The 16,811-nt window shown below is 35.6% G+C and overlaps 3 protein-coding genes and 3 long non-coding RNA genes across 6 annotated transcripts in view; 4 read left to right on the top strand and 2 right to left on the bottom strand.

The window, feature by feature from the left end:
• Positions 1-16,811, top strand: part of LOC149925215 (uncharacterized) — a 110,358-nt gene that overhangs the window by 9,072 nt on the left and 84,475 nt on the right. The gene's annotated exons all lie outside the window — the stretch shown is intronic.
• Positions 1-16,811, top strand: part of LOC149925216 (uncharacterized) — a 300,627-nt gene that overhangs the window by 208,310 nt on the left and 75,506 nt on the right. The window lies entirely within an intron of this gene.
• LOC149925226 (uncharacterized) lies at positions 191-1,761 on the bottom strand. Its single transcript, XM_090160810.1, has 7 exons — positions 1,473-1,761; positions 1,307-1,383; positions 1,118-1,226; positions 963-1,055; positions 672-780; positions 393-608; positions 191-319 (listed from the first exon to the last, which is right to left on the bottom strand). The coding sequence occupies exons 1-7, from the start codon at positions 1,610-1,612 to the stop codon at positions 191-193; spliced, it is 873 nt and encodes a 290-aa protein (XP_090016936.1). The 5' UTR covers positions 1,613-1,761.
• LOC149925225 (uncharacterized) lies at positions 4,381-6,198 on the top strand. The gene has a single exon (XM_090160291.1). It carries the CDS (start codon positions 4,386-4,388, stop codon positions 6,168-6,170), a length of 1,785 nt encoding a protein of 594 aa, XP_090016417.1. The 5' UTR covers positions 4,381-4,385; the 3' UTR covers positions 6,171-6,198.
• LOC149925224 (uncharacterized) lies at positions 6,611-8,691 on the bottom strand. The gene is made up of 2 exons (XM_090160808.1): positions 8,338-8,691; positions 6,611-8,271 (listed from the first exon to the last, which is right to left on the bottom strand). Exons 1-2 carry the CDS (start codon positions 8,579-8,581, stop codon positions 6,611-6,613), a joined length of 1,905 nt encoding a protein of 634 aa, XP_090016934.1. The 5' UTR covers positions 8,582-8,691.
• LOC149925223 (uncharacterized) lies at positions 14,230-15,035 on the top strand. The gene is made up of 3 exons (XR_016476897.1): positions 14,230-14,362; positions 14,691-14,862; positions 14,946-15,035. It is a non-coding gene; the product is annotated as an uncharacterized LOC149925223 (long non-coding RNA).

The following is a 16,811-nucleotide window of genomic DNA, read 5'->3' as shown; positions in this document are numbered from 1 at the left end:
GTTAAATGGACTTAGAACGTATTTCGTTATTTGTTTCTTATTACAAGGAGCGTTCGGATTTTTCCGTTTGAAAATACGCGGCAGATTAAACCGAGGCTTAGTACTGGGCAAGATTCACCGCCTTTCATTTGCTTTCTAATACGCGGGTTGACAACGCAAACTTTACCTAGACGAGCAGATGTTCGATTATCTACGTGGCGCGGGAATTAGCAAGTTTCACTATTTTAGTAAATTCATGACCAGCTAACAATATTCCACTGGCAACTTTAATATTCCCCGCGAAGATGCCATGAAAACACTTTTGGCTGTACCACAAACCCTTTTAAAATTTTGTTGTATTGTTTTATTTGAAATGAACGCAAAAAGCAATATGTCTAAACGTGTAAAGTTACTTTTTTGTGTTGCTTGCCTCCCCCTGCTGAGCATTTCCAAGAAAATATTAGAGCTGTTCCACGGAAGGTAGATTTGTATTCCACTGCAGCACCACAAAAGCAATTCAGTCCAAAAGCTTGTTTTACTAAATTTTCGAGGTTGGAGAAAAATACCAATACTATTTCTTCTTGGACTGCGTCTTTTGGAGTTGGGTCAGAAATAATTAGGTCCTGAAACTATAATAAGACAACGGTGCATTAACTTAAATATCCTTTTCATAGTAGAATGCAATATAGTACCTGATTTGCAAGATGTTGACAGTTGTCAACCAGAAGGGGAGACGTAAATGTTGAGCTCACACCGCCTGCGGGACTTATGAACATTTGAGGGGGTTCTATTGTTGACTGTCTGAGTGTAACAATTAAATTTATTACATATTTCATTAAAATAATTTCAAGTAAGCCAGGCCTACTCCAGCCTTTCCAGGTGCTATTACTGTGTAGCGTAATGGCGACCAGTAGGCAGACTGGTCGACATTACGCTACCGGAAATGATGTTTAAACGTGTTTTAACTACCTCGTGCAACTTACCGATTGTTTACGTACAAAGGAGACTGTGCATAGGTAGATAATGGACTTGTTACATGAACAGTTACGGTCTGTAATTTCTCATTGAAAGATGACCTAAATTTAAAATTTTAATCAGCCAAAACATCGTTAATGCAATCACTTTACAACTATCTTACAACATTGGGGTAGAAATCAGTCTATTTTGCCTAAACCCAATTCTAGTACTCCTAGGAGTTAGGTCGTTAGTACGACAGAACATTTCAGTTTGAGTAGATACCTCAGAGGCTGAAAATACCACAATTTGTGAAAAAAAATACTATATAGAATAACGTATAATTATATTTAGTAAGTATTATCTTATTTACATTTTTTCTTTGAATAACTAAAGTGATTTTCTTGACATTTATCAAAGTATTGTTTTTTTCCACATTCCAATTCATCCCTAAAATTCATTTACCATTAGTTCTATCTATAATCTAAACTAATTAAAGAATAAAAACAATATAATATAATATAAAGAATTAATCTTACAGTCTTTTGAAAAGATGTGCAGCAAATTGTTCATTAGTAAGATACAATCGTTTACGTTCGCGGGACCATCTTTCAAACATCTCCAAACCCAAGTTCACTTTGTAAGTTTTATTTACTTTATTATCTTGCGGTGGATCCATCGTTGATTAAAAATTGATTACGACGAAAACCGATTTACCGAACTCGCGATATTTTTCAAGAATTTGGCCTATTAAAAAGATATAAAACCGTTACAGCCGGAGCTCATAAATAACGCACGGGCTCTATAACAAGAGAAAAGAATTTCAGTCTTAGAATATAAAGCGGCAAAACCCTTTCTTTAGGCAGAGTTGGTTAGGCGAGAAAGCAGAAGGGCCCATTTACTAACGGATCTCCCTAAAAACTGTACATGGACTCGACCGTCTTCGCCAGCTAGCCAAGTTTTTAGCCGTTATCCGAACAAAACCCTCAAAAGGGCCAGTCGAACGGTGGCGCCATCTAAATCGAAAACCCAAACTACAATTCGATTTTTTTTATAAATAGAGTGCGATCTTGTTCCTTTAAAGATACATTGTGAACGAACCAATGGATGAAAAGTTATGAAACTAGCTTTTAAATAAACCTGGAAACTTATTTCAAGTCATACTTATAATTCACTGATGACAAAATTCGCGGAAAGTATTAATATCGTTCCGAATTACAACCTACTTTCTAAATTTTCATTTTACTTTCTAATACGCGCGTTGACAACGCAAACTTTACCTAAACGAGCAGATGTTCGATTATCTACATGACGCGTTAAAAATATTATTTTTGAACGTTATAAAGAGATAAACGATTTTTCAAGACGATTTTATATTACATTTAAGTTCATATAAACAGAAAAAAATTGTCAGTGGAATATTTCATATACCATTTGGTAGGTTAATTAACGTTTTAATTATCAGCAACTTTACATTAATTTCAATGGGGGTGGGTAAAAACTTTTAACCAAGTTACGCGTGATCTCACCACGAGAGGCGCTGCGTGTCATTTTCGTTTGAAACCGACAAAGCGTATAAAGCGATAAGACGATTTTATATTACATTTAAGTTCATATAAACGGGAAAAATTGTCAGTGGAATATTTCTTATATCATTTGGTAGGTTAATTAACGTTTAATTATCGCCAACTTTACATTAATTTCAATGGGGGCGGGTAAAAACGTTTAACCAAGTTACGCGTGTGTTCGCCCCTAGAGGCGCTGCGCGTCAATCGCTCGTACTCTATATTCCAATTTGTTTTTATTCAAAGGCATGAGCAGCGTTGCCAGGCGTACCATAATTATGGTACACTTCAATAATTTTACTTCAAAATCTTGGTCGTACCATAATTTTAGCCGTGTACATATGGTACGCTTTTTTGCAATAATTTCCTTAAGATGTACCATATTTTCAATAATTTTTACATAAATCGAATATTATGATTTTTATTCATGTTCAGCCCCATAAAAACAAAATTGTCTGGAGCTGTAACCATAGACAGTATAATATACCGTCTATGCTGTAACTCATAATTACTAAAGTTACAGTTTGCGGCAGTTTGACAGTTCTGTTCTACTCAGCTCCAGCACGATAGCGCCATCTCTTATTTTTCCCCAAAACACAAAACCACCGACTTCCGCCTTAATATCTCTAAATTGGGTGGTTTTGACTCATGTTTCAAAAATAAAAATAATATTAAATTTTTAAATAACTACAAGTTTTCTGAATAAGAGGAAATGCAATAATTTTTCCTAGAATTCAATAATTCTCGATCAGGGGTGCAATAATTTTCAGTTTTTGACCTGGCAACGCTGGGCATGAGAAAGTCGTGCAAGCGCGTGGTGCGGAAGCGGGTCTCTAGTAAACTGTCGCGGACATGAAAAGGATCGTCAGTAATAAACATTGTGAAAACTGATTAGAAGACTCGGAAATGCGTGTGGTTATTATAAAAAATATCGATTACATTGAGATTTATAAATAAAATTACTTTAAAAACATTTTTAAATGAGGAATTTTGTAAATGCATGGTAGCTCGAATAGTCTGTAACGCTAACCAACTTTTGAAAATAAAAACTAGTGGTTTTAGGAAAAATGTGTCATTATTTAAAATGGATTTCAGGTTGCAGCATCCTTTTAACGGTCTGATCGCAGGTGCGATTCAATCTGGGAAATATTTTTTCGTGGCTAGTCTTATCAAATATAAAGATACGTGTATTTCGCCCCCACCAGAGAGAATTATATGGTGCTATATACGGAATATCAACCCAAACTGTTTAATTCGGTATTAGATGATACACCCACAGTTGAATTTCACGAAGGATTATAGAGTAGTGTCAGTCGTCTGCTTATGAAAAATGCAAAGACACTACAAGTATACTTGAGGACCGACAAGTATTAACGTATATAGTCTTTGCAATTTTTTCTTTAAAGACTGGCGAGTGTCGGCCATTTTGAGCGCAGTTTCCATAATGCAATGGTTTGTTTTAATCTTATAATTTTATTTTAACTAAGAAATGGAAAAGTCGGAATATTTTAACGGATTGGATTTTCACGTTAAAAGTAGATATTTAGAGAAAATCGCGTTCATTAATGACACCGACCCATATTATATTAAAAATAAAGACTATAAAATTGTTAAGCCTGATCAGCATGAGACATTAAAGTTTTTACCTGCTGTTACTTATGCTGATATTTATTGTTATCTGGTGGATGGAATATCACCATACACTCAAGAGCAATTAAAAAACTACAAAAGTTTAACTGGCTACAATCAGTTTGTTAGTGGCTTTGTAAGAGAGGTGTTGGTTAAATCGTTTAATAACTACGTTTTAGTGAAAGCAACTGTAAGTATTTTTAATTGGTAGTTCATTTCCAAAAGAATTCCTTATTTAATGAAGTTTTTTATTAGGTTATGCACTCACAGAGGTTGAATGAACCTCCACTGAAACCGTGGATCATTGTACTAAAGGATATATCATCCGTTACATGTGCTCATTGCAATTGCATGGCTGGTTTGGATGAGTCATGTTCCCATATTGCGGCGCTCCTATTTTACATTGATTATTCAGTAAGGTTTAGCGAGAAAACAACTGTTACTGGAGAGAAAGCTTACTGGGTTGTCCCTGTTATGCGAGATATTTGCTATGTTCCAATTGCCGAAATGAATCTAAATTCTGCTGCAGCGAGGAAAAAAAACCTTGAAAAAATATTAATTCTTGAAGAGCATGAAATTGTGTTGAGTTCATCCAAAAAAAAATCCTGTATTTTGGTTCAAAAACCAGTTCCTCTGATAACTGAAATTGAACATAAAAGGCTTGCAGAAAAATTATTTAGGCACTGTGGAAAAGGATCCTATTTCAGTATTGATAGGAACTATCAAGCTAATTTCATACCAAAATGTATTAACCCAGCATATCCTATATTATTAACGGAGTTGTTTGATGAAAAAACCAAGGGATTAACCTTAGATGAGCTCTTAAAAGAGTGCGAAACTATCAAAATTGACTTTACTGTAGAGCAAGCCCGGAGTGTTGAATTAGGAAGTAAATTACAAAACAAATGTAAAATGTGGAACCATTTTCGAGCTGGTAGAATTACTGCCTCCAATTTTCACAGAGCCTGTCACAGCAATCCAGAGAAACCGTCGGCATCTCTAATTTCAGTAATTTGCTACCCTAACTCTCACAAGTTTGAAAGTGTTGCTACCAATTGGGGTATCTCAAATGAGGAAACAATGCGGAAGGAATACATCAAACAGATGGAAGAAAAACATGTTAACTTTAAATGTGAAGTATCAGGACTCTGTCTAAATCCACGATTTCCTCATCTAGGAGCGTCACCCGATGGTTTGATTAGCTGCGATTGCTGCGGCAATGGTATTTTGGAAGGAAAATGCCCTTATACTTTAAAGGACCAATCGTACAAAAAAGGATTGATGAACCCAAATTTCTGTTTAACTGAGAACTTGGAACTGAAAAAAAAACACCCGTATTATTCCCAAGTACAAGCTCAATTGTTTATAAAAGAGAGCCTCTATTCAGATTTTTGCGTATGGACTAACGTAGATTTCTATGTCATTAGAGTGTACCCTGATAGGATTTTTTGGGAAACAGAATGCCCAAAGGCAGAAAGATTTTTCAAAAGAGCCATTTTTCCTCAGTTAGTTGGAAAATTTTTCACCAATGATCCGTCTCTTAAAGAAAACCAGCCAAAAAGAAAAAGAGGAAAAAAACAAGTGGTACCACAAGAAATTCACAAGCTTGATAAGGCCAAAATATCCTTGCCTTCAACGACTAAAGAGCTCGGAAATTTATCTCCTGTTATAGCTCTCCGCCCTGTACCTGAAGATATTTTATCACCAAGCAAAAGATTTAATAATAAAAAAAAGGAAAAAAAGCAAATAGTGAAATCTACACCTACAAATTACCAAGAGAAGGTTAATATAACCCAAGATGAGAAAGTTAAAAAACAAGCTGAGGAGGAAAATGGTCAGAAGACAGATGTTGAAAACGAGGAGGCGTGGTGTTATTGCAAAAAAAGAGAATCAGGAGAAATGATTTATTGTGAATCCGGAAGCTGTTTAATTAAATGGTTTCATGTTCAGTGCCTAAAGTTGAAAAAAATTCCGAAAGGAAAATGGGTTTGTCCAGATTGCATCAACAAGATTAAAACTAAAAAAAGACTTAAACTAGATTAATTTTAAATAGTAATTCGTTAAAATGAATTCAAATTTTTCCTTTTAAAATAAGTTTTAACTTAGTGATAAAATAGTTAACATTGTGATAAACTAGTCAAGCTATAAACGTTAAAGACTAGTCAAGTTAAATTAGAGAAGCTAATAAAAATACAACGATATTTTATACTAATTCCAGTTAGAGTTACATGGTTTTGGCTTTCAGGCAACTTAGTGATGTGGTACAGTTACTATATGCTTGTTAGTCGTTACATTTGCATATATATATTTAAAACTTGTTAACAATATTTACATGATAGTCTGACCGGTTTCGTTGGTTAGCCCTTCATCGTCTCCAATGTAAATATTGTAAACAAGTTTTAAATATATATGCAAATGTAAATAAATATGAACAAAAAGTTATTCTGAATAAATTTTAATTACACTTCAATTATGCTATTATATTATTCAATAGAAACTACTGATGGTGTCAAATTAGTTAGTGCACAACAAACTCTTGCAATTTTATCGATTGTGGCTACTGTTTCATCTGGGGCTTTCTTTAAAAGTTCAACTGGAATTTTAGTATGTAGTATTCTATACTTTTGTCGAAGCTGACCTATGACTCGCTCAACGTGTATTCTCACGTTAGCTAATTTGCGGGTTGCTTCTACATCATAAGGGTCTAACTGCTTTTTCCCATTCACAAAAGCAGGATACTTAATACTCGCACAATAAAACCCAACAGAATCATCAATGTCAAATCCTCTATCAGCAAGGACCAGGTCACCAGGTAGAAGCTTTTCTAATAGTCCCGAATGTTCAGTTAGATATTTGTCACTGACTCTACCTCCCCAGCCCTGAGAGATAAAACTGATTGAGCCTTGAGGAGTAATTCCAATAAGAAATTTCACAGTGTTTTGATGTTTATAATTTGACCAAGTTTCGGCCCGACTTTTAACACTGGATGGCTTATCAGAAAAAACTTCAAAGCAATCAATAATCACCGAGCACTTCTTTCCAAATTTCTCTCGAAAGCACATCGGCATTGTTGCATGCAATTCGTCTCTCTCTGGCCACTTAACAAATTTAAAGAGACGGTTATATAAAGCATTGAGGCAATTATAGAAAATTCTTCCCACTGAATTTTCTGAGATCCAAAATTTAAATGCCAGTTCTTTATTAGTTGAGGCTAAGCGAAGTTTCATTAGCGTTAAAATTAGTTGCTGAAATGCGCTTAGTTTGGAATTTTGAAATAAATAAGGTTGTATTTCCTCTAAAATGTCTTTCAGTAGTTCCAAACCTTCCAGACCAGTGAAAAACCGCACTTTTTCTTTGTCACAACCAAAGTAAGAGGGATGGAAATGTAATTTTTCTATTTCCTCATTTTTCTGAGTTATTTCAGAATGTAATTTGCATATTTCTTCCTCTCCATGGCTAATAACAATATTAAGGTCATTAATTTGAGAGCTCAAAGTTTGAATCATATCAGCACATTCTTTTAATTTAATTTCTAAATCTTCAGCTTCAAATTTGGGGCAAACTCGCAATATAGTTTGTGAATGTACATTACATACTTGTGGTTCAGTTTGTACGCAAAAATCTATCCCAGTAGTTTCAGTTTGTCCAGAAAAATCAGTTACACTATGATCAGTTTGCCCACCAAAATCTACACTACTAAAATCAGTTTGTCCCGAGAAATCGATACCAATTATTTTGGTTGTGACAGAACATCGAACCACATCTCCAGCTTCAACGTTATCAGCAGTTTTTGTGGTAGGATTAGATTCATTTGGCATACTAATTTCTGACCTCGAGACATTATCTTCAAGCAATGAGTTGGCTTCAGAAATGATAGACAGATTACCAATAACATCACTACTGTTACTTTTACCAATAGACGATACATCTTGAAAAGTACCATGATATTGTAAATGATTTTCAGATGGCGTTGATGTCATTATATTATCTGAAGAGTAATTAAGTTTTCGCCTTTTCATTCTCCTATTGTATCTTCCCACATTACCCGGAGTATGTGAAGTAGATACATCAGACGAACTACTAGTATCGTTGAATGAGGGCAACCAATCTGGATTTGTTTTGTCATAAAGCTTGGAAGGTACACCTACGAAAGCATCTTTAATTTAATATGATGAAATATTATAAAACAAAATAAAACAAAAATTATTACCTGAGTAAAAGTGCCTAGAGCAAACTCTTAACTTGCCTTCTGACTCCTCTACATCTCTAAGCCTTAGCTTAATGATCCATTGGTTGCGCCTATAAGCAGATAGCTCTTCGGTTTGAGGCCCTTGGTTATGTATTATGGCAGGAATACAAAAAAATCTAATATCGCGCGAGTCATTGAGCGAATTATTTTTAGTTTTTTCGCCTAAACAGTTTTTTACGCAACAACGTCTATGTTTTCGAACCATTTTTACGAAAATCTGCGCCTAATATGGCGGACTGCCTCTTGAAAAATAGAGAGTCATAGATGGCGATACTATCGCTTCCTACCCCCTCCCCTATTACGTCAGATGATGACGTTTCAATCAAGACATGTTATATTACTCTATTAGACGTTAAAATTTTAGACCCAAATGTCAGAATTTTGTTATTCTTGATGATTTACTTTGTGAAATGTCAAAAAACAAGGATGCCACGAATTTGTTTATATGAGGTTCTCATCATAAAAACACGTCGGATTTTGTACTTATGCAAAATTTGTATTATCCTGTGAAGGAAATTAGAACGTTAAATTTAAACGCGCACTATCTGATAATTTTCAAGACACCACGTGACAAATCGGCGATATTTCATTTGGCTAGACAGATTTCTCCCACTAACAGTAAATACGTCATCGACGCCTTTCATCAAGCAATTGCTAGAGACTTTGGTCAAATTTTGCGGAAGATTTCAAAACCGAATACAATCGCAAAACGGAAAAAGATTCTTATACAGAAGGGCGGGTTTTTACCGTTACTCTTAGCACCTCTTATTTCAATTGTGAGCAGTGCAGCCGGCGCGGCTATAAGTAGAGCTATTAAAAATGGCTAGAAAGATGATCTTAGGCAAAGGTCTAGGCCAAATTTTGGACGATCACATACCCGTCTCAAATTACACGATATCAACTGGGGAGCTCCTTGGCTCTTAGGTGCTCCTTTTTGGGTAAATAGTGAAATGTAACCTCAACAAAACCAAGGCTTAAGATAAACATATCGTTTTCACACCAAATATTTCAATAACAAACACTCACTTTTTGCCGTTTTCATCAAAGCTAGACCTTTTTAATCGCTTCGTTTCAGAGATATGGCTCCCAGAAAATATACCCCCAAAACCGGGTAATTCTTAATAAGCCTCGGCTGATTCGACAAAAAGATTAGTGGAGACTAGTGGAGATTTTTCAGTCCTACGCAGCGGCGCGTTTAGGTCACAACCCCGTTACTAAGAGGTAGGTTTTCAAAATCTGCACCTCCAAGTGGCTACGTCCTCAACTAGGCCACGGCCCACTGCGCATGCGCTCGCGTTCTCTCGAGAACGCGAGCGCATGCGCAGTGGGCCGTGACTAGGCATTTCCACAAATTAATTTCGCGCGTTGCATGATGAATGTGCAGAAGGTGTGCGCGAACGTTTTTAAACATAGAACCACGCGGCCTCGGGAGAAATCTCCGCCGCGAGCCCTTAGCACCGTAGCCAAGGCTTATTCACAATTTTATCACTTTCAAACTTAAAATTTCATCGAACCTAAAACTGGCTAAATTAGAAATTTGAGATTTAGACGCGTTTTGTGTGGTATTTATCAACCCGAGCGTGGCTGCTCTACCAAGTTATACGTAAGATAATATTTTATGTTTGCCAGCTACACGTTAAGCTACACCATGAGCCAATTAAATAATTACATCTAAAGGAATGTAGAGGTTTGTCAATTTTAACGGCCATATTAAAAGATGGCGGATTTTCCCCACGGGGGCGAGAAGGAGAGACTACACAACGTTCAAGAGCGCATTTTTTTCTATAAATTGCAAATTTTCTAATAAGTTTAATTAGTTTAATGTTATTCTGATGTTTGCTAAACTTAAACGCGCATAAGTAGGAAATCAGCAAATTGCAATAACAATTTTAAGTAGTTTATAAAACAAAGATAAATTGGTTATCATTCTTAGAGGGTGTTTAATTTTAATTCCTACCACATAGAGACGAAAGTTTAGGCTTTTGCCCCTTCCAGCCCGCCTAGAAAATTGGGGGTTAAAGGGTCAAAACTAAATATGGACACTCCAGAAAAATTTCACGTAAAAAAGCACCACTATTTTATAATTTTTGAATTTATTTCAGCGTTAAATATACAAATTTAATTTGATAAACATTATTATTTAAATTAATGCGTTTAAAAATTCACGGATGATTGGAAATATTACATTTGTTTGACACGAATATAAAACGAATTATGAAGGAATGTGGACAATTTGAAGAGCTCATTTTCCCCAAGGGAACCCGCCGAATTGGGGAAAGGGAAATCCACCGCCATTGTAACCTGCGGAATTATCGCGAGAAACAAATTAATATACATAACGAAATAATTAAGTGGTGCACATTTTAATTAAGAGATTATCTGACCTCCTCCTCCGTTGCTGTTTCCGAGGTGAAGTCCGTGATTTCCGAAGAAGAATCTGTCCTGTCCTTCCTTGCCTGGTTCTCCCGGGGCGGGGGCTCCAGGGCCGTCCTGGGGTCGGCAGATTGCGCAGGACATCAGGGCGACGACAATAGCGAAAACAAAGATGGATTTCATCTTCGGGAAAAAATTTGAAAAAAATTAATAACCTGGGATTTAATGTAAAATCAGTGTTGTACACTAATCTCATTTAAAGATAGGGCAGGGTATAAATGTATAGCCTATGCTACGGTGGAAAAAATTAATTTTTCTCAATTAAAAAGTTGAAAAAATTCAAAACATTTATACTTACGATGGAAGTTGGTTTTTGGACTACTACGAGGTTCTTTTACGGTCGCAAGTGATTTTGTACATGGACAGCCACCACTATTTATAGGACATATACTTGTTAGCTTAATACTTAACCGGTTATCTTCGCACTGTGTCTGGGAAATATCGTCTTTGTGGAAAAAAACCGTCCAGTAATATGTTGATATTCATCCGCTGTGCTCATATCGTCACACCGGTATCGATATGACGCGCGTTATTGATCTCGGCTATATGACGGCTTATCGGGATGGGATATCATTTCATTGTCTTGGTTTCTTCTTTTTTCCTTCCGAATTGCAATGCCCAAACAGAAAAGTCACTCTTTCTCATATCTTATCAAAACGTTCTAAGAAAAATCTTTCTTAAGTAGGACCTTTTTGTTGACCCACATGGAAATAGTTTTATTATTATCATGGCTATTGTACAGCTTGTCACGTAGAGATGTACCATGTACATGGTGTTTCCGAATGTTAGGTCGTAAACTCGAGGACGTGTTTAAAAAAATAATAATCAGCTAGGCTAATATCCAAGGCACCACCAAGTCATCTAGATTAGTCTGACAATGAATACAAACTTTTATCAAGTATTAATTACCTTTCAAATGAAATTAAAATTAGATTTATGTAAGATATTCAGTTTTTAGTAATAAAGGCCCTTTCTCCTTTGGCTTCCGACGGACAGCAATCTTTTCTCTAGAGTCGCTTTTCGAAGCTCCCCTTTTCCTTTCCCACAATGCGCGACGGACAGCCAACTTTCCACAGTGAGAGCTACGCTCTAAAACAGGCCCGTAGCCAGCGAGGGGACCTGAGGGGGCCTGGACCCCTCAAAAATAATTTGTGCCACCTCAAAAAAATCTGAGAGTGCCCCGTGGTGCCCCCTTAAAAATATTATTGTGCCCCTAGAAAAATTTCAAAGTAAACAAAATCAATAATATATGTCCTATTAACATATTTTATTTAGTTCAGTCCAACTCTACAAAATATATTATTACCTTTCGTGTACCTCGCTTTAGTATATTAGTTCCCTTCCACGTGCGCCAAGTTGAAAGTTTAAATTGTAGCAGAAACAATAATATGGGACGTAATCTGGTCCAAATATTGATTTGACTATACTAACTAAGGTTAATTTCCCGTAGCACTGTAGTCTAACTGCTAATGGTCGTCGTCGTCGTGTATTCAGATGTATCCAAGTTATCCAACTAGTAATGGCGGCGTATTTCACTTTATTCCCTCCGCGTAGTTCTCAGTTTACAACGGCTTTAAAAAAAACACCCAATTGTCGAAGAACGGACTTAACTTTATTCGATCTCGTTGGCAATATATTAAACAGAACCAACGACGTAAAAAGTAAGGAAGAAAAGCCAATTGTTTGTTGTGAAATTAGTCCAAATCGTCTAATTTAGAATGTAGTATATATCGAAAGCGAGCGATCGAAAGGCCATTATGGAGATTTCTAGTTGTTTAACAGACTTTAACAGAAGGAGTCTCTTACTTTTACAAAGAATTTTATCAAGAGTTCAGCAGATAATTATAGGTACTAATCTACTATGTGTCAGTTTCTGTTACTAAATATTTTTAAAGTTCGTAACAAACAATCAAAACAAAACCCAAATTGGGGCAATCGATTGAAAAGTAACTTTATATTTGTGCTATTGTTACATGATTATCATTTATTATTAAAGTTATGATAGCAGAACTATTCTATATGCCTAACATATTAGTAATTAAAAAAAACTAAGCCTTTCACGTTAGTTTTGGTAAAATACAACAAACGGTAAAAGTTAGGAACGGTGTCAGTAATAGTCCTAAATCCAGTAAATTCTTTAAATCATTTATACTTCAATATAATTAAAGTAGTGTGTAAAGAATACTTGTTCCTAATATACTTTAATTGGGGGTGCCATATACACATTTTGAACCGGGCGCCACAAACCCTCGGTACGCCACTGAGCGTGCCCCATTAGGATTTTTTCAGGCCCCCTCAACTGAAATTGTATTTTTATTTAAATGTTAGATTTAGCAATAAATGTTCTTAATAAGAGCATTGGTTAATTTTGATCCTATGACATTTCGTGATTAAACGCAAGATATCAATAATTTATTTAGTTATGATTAATAATGACTTTGTTGAGACAATTCGCACAGTTTAACCCGGCCAACTTATTTAAAGGCTTAAGAAGTCGCTAGATGCCTTGGTAAGTTGGTATTAGCCTAGCAAATTTTATTTTTGACATCATGGTCTATTTTTCCTCCGGCGCGAGTAAACGATGGGCTGTTAACTGAACCGTGCCATTGTGAATGTGCGCCTTTATTCAATAGAAGCGGGAAATCCCCCAGTGTTGTGTGGCGCCATCTTCAGCATACTCGGAGTAATTATGTTTTCTCATTGTCGCAAATTTTTATAGTAATTGAACAATCAAGGTTTAGATCAGCACAGAGCCCTCTAGTGTCAAAAAATGACCAAGTCAAATTATAATTCTACCAATTAGGACGAAAATAAATTATAACATCCTGCTATCGTAGTCATTTTAATTGAAAATCTAGGCTTTTCGCCGAGAGGTAAACAGAACTGCAATTTCTTTTTACCGCGGCGGCGAAAGCCCAACCAATAGTCTTAGTCGATAATTCAAAATAACGATAAAAAACGCCGTCGATCAGTTTAGTAAAATATTTTCGGCGGCGTAATCGTCGGCCATTTTCGGTATGGAGATACAGGCCGGAAGGCAGGCAAGGCTGCCAGATTTCGATAGACCGAAAACGGCCAACTCTCTCAAATGTTTTCGTTTTCAAAACGAAAATTTTGCGGCGTAGCTATCGACTAAGACTATAGGTATGAGTAAAAGTCTAGAATATTGTTGAACACGATTATACACTTATTGTATGAGGCATTCAAGTGAAAAAAAGATTTTCTCCTTAAATAACAAAATCAAAGACACCCCCCTGAATTTTGAAAGTTCCTATTGCAAAAATAATAAACCCCGAAATTGAAATGGGATCTGCCATCCCGATAATATGACGTACATGCACACGCATCTTTTGGAAACCGGTTTGATTACAGGAAAAGCCGAGAAATGTCAACATATTACTGCAGGGTTATTTTCCGATACTTCTCAGAAGATAACTGGATAAGCTGACAAGTGGAAATGGTATAAATAGTGGTAGCTTTCCAAATCTATCATCACTCACGACTCTGACGAAGATCCTAGTACCTCGTCGCACTCCCGAAACCAACTTTCATAGTAAGTGTTCAATTTTACAATATTTTCGACTTCGAAATTAACCTTAAACCATAGATTAAATCGCGTTTGGCAAATAATTAATATAAATAACGTGCAATTAATAGCTACTGCTTTATTCTAAATTATATTTTCCACCGTAGCACCGGCTTCACAATTACACTATGCGCCCTATCTTGATAACTGTTTTTTATTCTATTTTCACTTTCATTGTCGTTTTATCCTTCTTATTATTGTATCTTGTCATCTGGGAACAATAAGTGAAATAAGATTACGAAACATTATTACTTAAGATAAGTGAACACCCGTTTAATCATTTATTTTCCTAAAGATGAAATCCGTCTTCGTTTTCGCTATTGTCCTCGCCCTGATGTCCTGCGCATTTTGCCGACCCCAGGACAGCCCAGGAGCCCCCGCCCCGGGAGAACCAGGCAAGGAAGGACAGGACAGATTCTTCTTCGGAAATCACGGACTTCACGTCGGAAACAGCAACGGAGGAGGAGGTCAGATAGTTTCTTAATTAAAATGTTTACCACTAAATTATTTCGTTATGCATATTAATTTGTTTTTCTTGATTATTCCGCAGGTTACAATGGCGGTGGATTTCCCTTTCCCCAATTCGGTGGGTTCCCTTGGGGAAAATGAGCTCTTCAAACAAGTCACCTTCCTTCGTGATTTTATTTAAATTCATGGCAATCAAAGTTGTCATCATAATCATCCGCACATTTTAAAAAGTTGAAATAAAAATTATAAAACGATAAATATTTTTTGTTATTATTCACTTACAATCAGTCAATTACAATCGAGCCTTTTAAAACCTTGTTATAAAATAAGGTTCAAAACAATCTTTTATCTTTGTATCTTTTTCATGCACAAATTTTAAAATACTACAATAAAAGATACATTTCCAAACCGTGACATTATTAATATTAAATACAATATGAGAACCACCTGAAATATATTATATATTCAAATTACAAAATAGAAAACGATTTTACATAAGTAATGTAGCATTCATAATTATAACATCTAACGAAATGGATTAATGATTCCCTGTCCCAGATAACATTTGCGTTATCTGATAAAAGGATAACTGTCTAACTAACAAATTCTGTCGACATATATTAAAGTAGATCAGTACTGGTCGGCAATGTATCAGAAACAATAATAGATCACAATGCTTTGTGAGGAGAAAGATAAACCTGCTCTGGCCAATTGATTATCTTCAGAAATCTGAGAAATATCTTTGTGCAAAGATTAGAGTGTAGTATTTGTAAATCAAAGCTGCTGACGCCATTTTCACAGAATCCTTTTCATGTTTCGCCTATGACCTTGCAAATCGTTACGAGCTGAAAAATCTCCGCTAGTCGCCACTGTAAAATATTTCCGCTAAATGAAAATTTGATTAGGGTCTTGGACCAACTGGTTTAGTTTTATACATTGAATAGGGTCTTGAACCAAATTGTTTCAATAGTAATCTTGAAGTGTATGATTTTGTTAAGTGTATCATAATTTGTTAAGGGTATTAGTATTGGTTCAGTGTATTAATTTGTATTTAATGTGTTTTGATTTATTATAAAACCAAATGTAAAATGACTGAAAAACAAATTCAATTGTAAAAGGAAATAACCCAAAATGCAGGTGGTCAGTTGTAAAATAGAGAGGCACGGTGGAAAATTTCCAACCTATGTACGTCACAAGAAAAACCCACGAAGCATAGTGTGCCCGGCTAATTCTTCAGTTTTTTGTTAGAAAAAAAAAGGGAAACGGTAGCCTGTAGGTGTATTGTGAGGTAATAAGAGAAAAGTTGGGTCGGGTGGTTCGTTGTCTCCAAAATGAGGCAAGGTTTTAAAGGCACACTGTCAAGGGCATTTATTTTAAATCGATGTTGAGCTTCCTTCAGCGTTGCCAGACGTACGATAATTATCGCACAGCGCGATAATTTCATCGAAATTTTTAGGGTGTACTATAATTTTCATGGCGTACGATATCGTACCATTATTTCGATAATTCGGCCTCAACGTACGAGAATGTACAATAATTTTTCGATTTTTTTGAAAAACCTACGAACGATTTAAATTTTATTATTAATTTATATAACTTCTACTTAAAGATATAAATTTTCTGCCGAACGTGCTGCGTAGTCCGAGTGCGAGTTTATTACTCCTAGTTGTTACCGCATTTTTTAATACATTTTTAAAACAATGAAGTTTAGTTAATAATGATAATAGGCATTTTGTTTAATTCCCTGAAATAAAACTCCTATAGTGTTTTGAAAAAATCATCTAAATTCAACGCATTTATGTATGAATTCAAATATAGCGCCAAAAAGAAATGTGCGATAATTTTTCAGGGAAATCGATAATTTTTTGGCCTAGATACGATAATTTCAGATTTTATATCTGGCAACGCTGGCTTCCTTTTTTTTAATCCAGTCGGCGCCACCGTCGCG

Source organism: Leiobunum rupestre, chromosome 10, assembly GCF_980474605.1.
Source record: "Leiobunum rupestre chromosome 10, qqLeiRupe1.1.hap1, whole genome shotgun sequence".
Taxonomy (NCBI): domain Eukaryota; kingdom Metazoa; phylum Arthropoda; class Arachnida; order Opiliones; family Sclerosomatidae; genus Leiobunum; species Leiobunum rupestre.
The sequence above is the reverse complement of the archived record's forward strand: the minus strand, read 5'-3'. Positions and strand labels throughout refer to the sequence as shown.